At 39.0% G+C, this 6,000-nt stretch overlaps 1 protein-coding gene across 3 annotated transcripts in view; it reads left to right on the forward strand.

Moving 5' to 3' along the window:
• LOC122531781 (neural cell adhesion molecule 1-like) overlaps positions 1–5,507 on the forward strand; it is a 29,057-nt gene extending 23,550 nt beyond the window's left edge. For 2 of the 3 annotated variants that reach the window (XM_043659969.1, XM_043659971.1), the window contains 7 exons: positions 41–337; positions 424–554; positions 1,814–1,973; positions 2,040–2,342; positions 3,538–3,993; positions 4,945–5,154; positions 5,302–5,507. In XM_043659969.1, coding sequence (XP_043515904.1) covers positions 41–337; positions 424–554; positions 1,814–1,973; positions 2,040–2,342; positions 3,538–3,993; positions 4,945–5,154; positions 5,302–5,345 — 1,601 coding nt within the window. In that variant the 3' untranslated portion in view covers positions 5,346–5,507. Of the gene's footprint in view, positions 1–40; positions 338–423; positions 555–1,813; positions 1,974–2,039; positions 2,343–3,537; positions 3,994–4,858; positions 5,155–5,301 lie in introns of those variants that run through there. The other variant, XM_043659970.1, reaches the window with a different exon arrangement.
• Positions 5,508–6,000: the final 493 nt, after the last annotated feature.

Raw genomic sequence — 6,000 nt, forward strand, 5'->3', positions numbered from 1 at the left:
CCAGGTGAGCGAAACACGTAATCGTCGATTCGTTTCGCAGTGAAGCCCGCGATCGTCAAGATCGTCCTGATAGAAAATCGGATTTACGCCGGGCGTCCGATCGCTGCACGTTGCGAAACCTGGGGAAGCTCACCGGCTGCCAGGATCATCTGGAAGTTAGGTGGACAGGTGATAGGCGATCCGAACGTATCGACCACGCAGCGAAGCAATTCCACGATTAGCAAGCTGGCACTGGTTCTCGGGAAGGACGATAACGGCAAGAAATTAACCTGCAGAGCCGAGAATCCCAGATTTCCCGGCGGTGTCTTTGAACAATCTGAGAGTCTGGACGTTGCCTGTGAGTCTCATGTTTTTTTTTTTTTTTAATTTGAAAAAAAGAAATAGAAAACGTACACATTCTTCATTTGTTTCTTCGGTTTTCAGACGCTCCGATTGTTTCTATCGGTCTGGCTACTGGTTATGTTCTGGATACTCTCAGAGAAGGGGATGATCTGAAGTTGGTGTGCGATGTGGAGAGTAATCCACCACCGACTAGAATCATTTGGTATCACAAGGTACAGTTTTCACGTTCTTTTGCACAGTTGCACATTGAATTGTCGTTGTATGAAACGGCCGACTTTATAAATCTATCAGATTTTAATGAAATGGTCAACTTTATAGGTCTATCAGATTAGTCAGAATTTAAAATTGTTGTTTAATATTTATTAATCAACTAGCGCGTTTGTAGTGACCATAATAGACGAGATTTAGTTTCATTTTAAAGTTCCTTAAACATATCCTGCGAGTATTTTATAAATAAATAAAGTTTTGTTATGTATTAATTCTTTATTTTGCAATCTGACAGGCGAAAGATTAGTAATCACGTAATTACTGAAATCAATGATCTAGAATTAATAAAAAAAGGTAGGTTTGTGTCAAAGAGACTCGAGTACACTTAAACATTGATTTAACGTAACATTAGTATAAATTGAATTGTGCTGATCTGAGAAAGTTATATTAGAAGGAAAGACTGTTTTACAACCGTCAGCTAAAAATTTTATTCGAGGTAGTTGCAACAATGAAAAAAAAGTAGGAAATCTGGTGAGTCATACAATCCATTTCGTCTGGTGAATCATATATGATTAATACCATTTAGGAGAGTGTCCAGAAACGCTGTTTTATTACGTTTTATTACGTGTCCGACCATTTCATTCGACCATTTTATTCGATCACTTCATATTCTAATAAGAAGGAAAGCCCGATTTGGATGAAATTTTGAAAATTCACAGTTTGGACAATTATTTTGTAAACAACTACATAATATATATATTTTTCTAGCTGACTTGGAGATTACAGATAAAAGAAAATTGAATAGTTTCTAGCAATCCAAAGCTATTAGATAATCTACGTTCTTTCGAAAAAAAAATACAGCGATTGTGTATAACAAGAAATACTTCGTTACAAAATAATCGCCTCGTTAAGTGAGATAAATAATTAGTTGGAGAAATCAGGAAAGAAGAACAAGTTTTTGCATTAACACACACGATCTACCAAATATTTCTAAACATTTCTCAAACCACCCTTTCTTCCTTTCGTGTTAGAAACTATTGAATTCTTAAAAAAAAAAAAAAAAGAATCTTTCTCCAAGTTAGCTTCTAAGAGGCGAAAACTTTAAAACCTCACCCCTCGAATCCCTCTCGCTCGTCAAGCCGTCGCAGCCAAGAAGAAGATACATACGTATCCGCTATCTTTCCTTCAAAGTTTCGCCCAAATTGGATGAATCGGACCTCCCCTCGTAAAACGTACCGTGGCGCGAATCACGCTCACGTTTCAGGACGATCGATTGGAGCACGACGTGGCTGGCGGAACGTTGATAGCCTCGAACACATTGACACTGAGGGTGCTCACCCTCGCGCACGCCGGCGAGTATTCCTGCGAGGCGATCAACTCGGTGAGAGAGGGTCGGAGCCCGCCGATTTTCGTTCAGATGAAATGTAAGTGATGCCGCGAGCCTCTTCCTCGACGATAGATCGTTCTGTGTTTCCCTTGTGTGCGGGCAGACGCGCCGAGATGCAGAGCGGGCCACGAGCGGCGCGAGGTCACAGCTGGTCGTCACGAAACCGTGTCGCTGCGCTGCGAGGTCGACGCCGTGCCGACGGACGCGGTGAGGTTCTCCTGGACGTACAACGGGACGCGCGGCGACGTGTTGCCGATGCCAAACTCCAGGGCTCGGAATAACGGGCTCGTTAGCGTTCTCGAGTACACTCCTGCCGCTGACACCGACTTCGGAACTCTGGCCTGCTGGGCGAGCAACAGCGTCGGCAGACAAAGAACGCCCTGTGTGTTCGACATCGTGCCCGCAAGTACGCGCCCTTGGAAATTGATTACCAGAACGAATTCCACGGAATTCTTTCGCCTTCCGTCCCATTTTCGTTCTCGGAGTCTTCCTCGGTCTGACAATACTATTCTCCTCAATCTGTTCGATCAAACGAGCCAGATGAAACGTGAAACGAAAGGAATGTCGAAAATTATTCTTATTAGAGAAGTTGGAATTGTTTTCTATGATTTTAAGCTTGCTGAAATAAAGTGGTCCATGATTACGCGAATTATAAAGGTGTTTTTAGGAAAGATTAAACTTGAAAAGAATCAATTTTGTGTATGACATGTTATGATATAATTTTTATAATTACATTACAAATTTATAAATTATTACAATTTTATAATTTTTTTCTAACCAAGAAATAATAATACTCAGGTATAGTATTTTTTTTTTTTTTTAACCAGAGGTTGAAGGATTCCCGGACCAAAGGAATATAACGTATTGTCTATTATAACAGCTGCTGGTAATTCGATCGTTGAAAAAACCAAAAACCAAGCGTTAAAATTTAACGATTTAGAATTTTTATGCATTTATAGGAAATTTTTAAGTATGAAATTACACACGATGCATATGATATGAAAGTATATAGCGTTCTTTACAATATTTGATACTTAAATTACAATTTTCTATCGAATTTTATATTTTCAAAAATATGAATTTGCATAAAAATTCGCTAGTTATTAATATCGTAAGAATCATCAAACAGAGAGGATATCAAAAGGCGGAATTAGTTCCACATTTTTTTTTTACATATTTCAATAATTGAAGAGTCAGCAGCAGGAAGGAAGTAGCACTCTTTTCTTTATTTCATTAAAAAGAATGCAAAATGTGAAAAGGAATTGTCCAAATAATGAGTAATCTTGCAATTATCATAAATTTGTGACACTGATCTTTAATCGTTCTTCGTTGGTTTACCAAATTTGTCCAAGTCTCTTTAAAAGGGAAGGAAAGAGCAGAAGTATCGTGAGAGATATGGACAAATGGTTGAACAATTAGAAGACACCGACTTTACGCAGACAATTCGAGACAACCTCAGGTTCGATCCGCGAAACTTGACATACCTAAACCCAACGGTCGTAAGATATTTCAATGTAAAGTCGACGAACGATCTCGGGAATCATCTCTAACAAACATTCACTCTGTCCCCCCAGTGTAACCGTTTGCTTTCCCGTTTGCAGAGCCACCGCAGCCTCCGTTCGATTGTTCTCTGCACAACGAGACCAACTCGTTGGAGGTGAATTGCATCCCCGGCGAGGACGGTGGCTCCCAGCAATACTTTCTGCTCGAGGTACGAGGTATCCCGAGGAACACCGCCGTCGTTCAGTCGAACCCGTCGACGCTGCACGCGCCACAAAGCGATCAGGGAATGGTCGGCGAGGTGCCGGCGATCTATCAGGAGAGAAATCCAAGGCCGAACTTTCAGCTGCACGGTCTTGAACCTGGCTTCGATTACACGTTGTACGTGTACGCGGTGAACGGGCGAGGAAGGAGCGAGCCGGCGTTGCTGGAGCACGTCCGAGTCGCCGGAGTTATCGGCGGGAAAATCGAAAGGAACGGCTTGTTCCTGGAGGATCTGAAGAAGGCGCTCCCCAAGGCCAGCTCGGAAAATATGATCATCGCTATCGCCCTGACAGGTACAGGTAATCGAAAGCATCTGTCGCGCGTTTACGGCGAAAGTGACGTAACTCGAGATGATACGAAGAGGAGAATGATTTGTTTTTTTAACAAAGTTATGATATTTTTCAGTTGTCCGCGTTATTTATTACGTTGTATCACTCGCATTGTATTTTTCAGCTTAATTAATTTCAATCGAGGTGTTGTAAATTCAATTCGAGAAATTATATAAAATTAGACGATGAGAAAATATTAATTCTTTTGTGATCTCTGTGTTTAGTATGACGAGTCTTGAGTGTTCAAATTGATCATCAATTTGCCAATCAATTCTATTAAATTTTGATTAAAAGAAGCCAAAACTCTTTCGTCAATCCAAGTACAGACCTGCTGATACGTACGATGAAAATAATTACGAGCCGTTAAAGGCATATTCTTGGTATTTAAATGGAATTTGAATTTAAATTCTTTAACTTAATGAAGAGTAGAATTCGATAATTAAAATTGATCAAAAAAAAAAAAAAAAAAAAAAACAGCAAAGTGAAACGTTGTAATTCGATATTAACATTTGTTAAACACGAATATAAATAAAAAAAAAGTTAATAATTTCTACCGAACAAGATTCCCATAATCTTAGACTGGGAACTCTTATGCAAAACGTCTAACGGTAAAAAAAAAAAAAAAAAATTGGACCTAGATACTTACATACTTTAGTTAACATCATTTTCACCTTCCAATTTTTCACGAGTACATAAAGTTTGTTCGCAATTGAAATATTTCCGCAACATTCTCACAGCGGTAACTCGGAAAATTACGTTTCGCGAGTAGAGTCACTTTCGTCGGAAATACGTCGCGAGTATGTACATATATATCGAGAAATTGGAGCAGTCGGCGTCTGTTTCAACGCGGTTGGGACGCGTTGAAACGCGCATGTTCACGGACGAGCAAAAACGAACGAGATTTTGGACCCGAAGGTGCGGCGGCTTTGATCCTGATTGGTATCGGGGTGATCATCGGGTTGGCTATCTGCAGGAGAAGGACCACGTCTCCGGTCAAAGACGGCCCGGACGATTTCACCACTCCCACCTACGTTTCTGCTCAAAGGATCGAGCCAAGGATCAGATACTCGGGCGATGGCAGGCGTTCTCAAAGAGCCAGCTTGTACGTCGAGGAAAATCGAAACGGTAAACCTCCCTCGCCCCTCGACCGAGAGCCATAAATTTAGCAAACGCTTTAACGCCCCAGTGCTCGAATCTTCGGAAATTATTTTAACTAATCTAGAGTAGCGCATCGGCGTTGCGTTGAAATTCCCTTTATCATTCTCTTTACAGAGCCGGATCTTCTGCAGAGAGTCGAGATCGACTTGCACGATTAATCGCTCACGATGCGGCTGCCGCTTTATTTTGTACAGAGTTTAGAGAGAGGTAAAAGTATACAAAACGATCGTCGTTGTGCGTTGTCGGATTGCGGGTTTTTATGCGTTCGTGGAAAATTTATACGTACGAAAATGCATAAAATATATATAATACACAAAATATTCGAGTATGTTATAATATACTATACATAGTATACTATACATATACTTTCACATATACAAATATTCGAGTATATTATAATATACTATACTATACATGGTATACTATACATATATTAGTATATGTAGAGTATAATATAATATACTATACATAGTACACTATACATATACTAGTATATGTAGAGTATAATATAATATACTATACATAGTATACTATACATATACTTCCCGATATACAAATATTAGAGTATATTATAATATACTATACTATACATAGTATACTATACATATATTAGTATATGTAGAGTATGATATAATAGTATACTAGTATATGTAGAGTATAATATAATATACTATACATAGTATACTATACATATACTTCCACATATACAAATATTCGAGCATATTATAATATACTATACTATACATATATGTAGAGTATAATATAATAGTATACTATACATATACTTTCACAAATATTCGAGTATATTATAAT

This window comes from Frieseomelitta varia, unplaced genomic scaffold, assembly GCF_011392965.1.
Source record: "Frieseomelitta varia isolate USP_RPSP 00005682 unplaced genomic scaffold, Fvar_1.2 scaffold_416, whole genome shotgun sequence".
Classification (NCBI taxonomy): domain Eukaryota; kingdom Metazoa; phylum Arthropoda; class Insecta; order Hymenoptera; family Apidae; genus Frieseomelitta; species Frieseomelitta varia.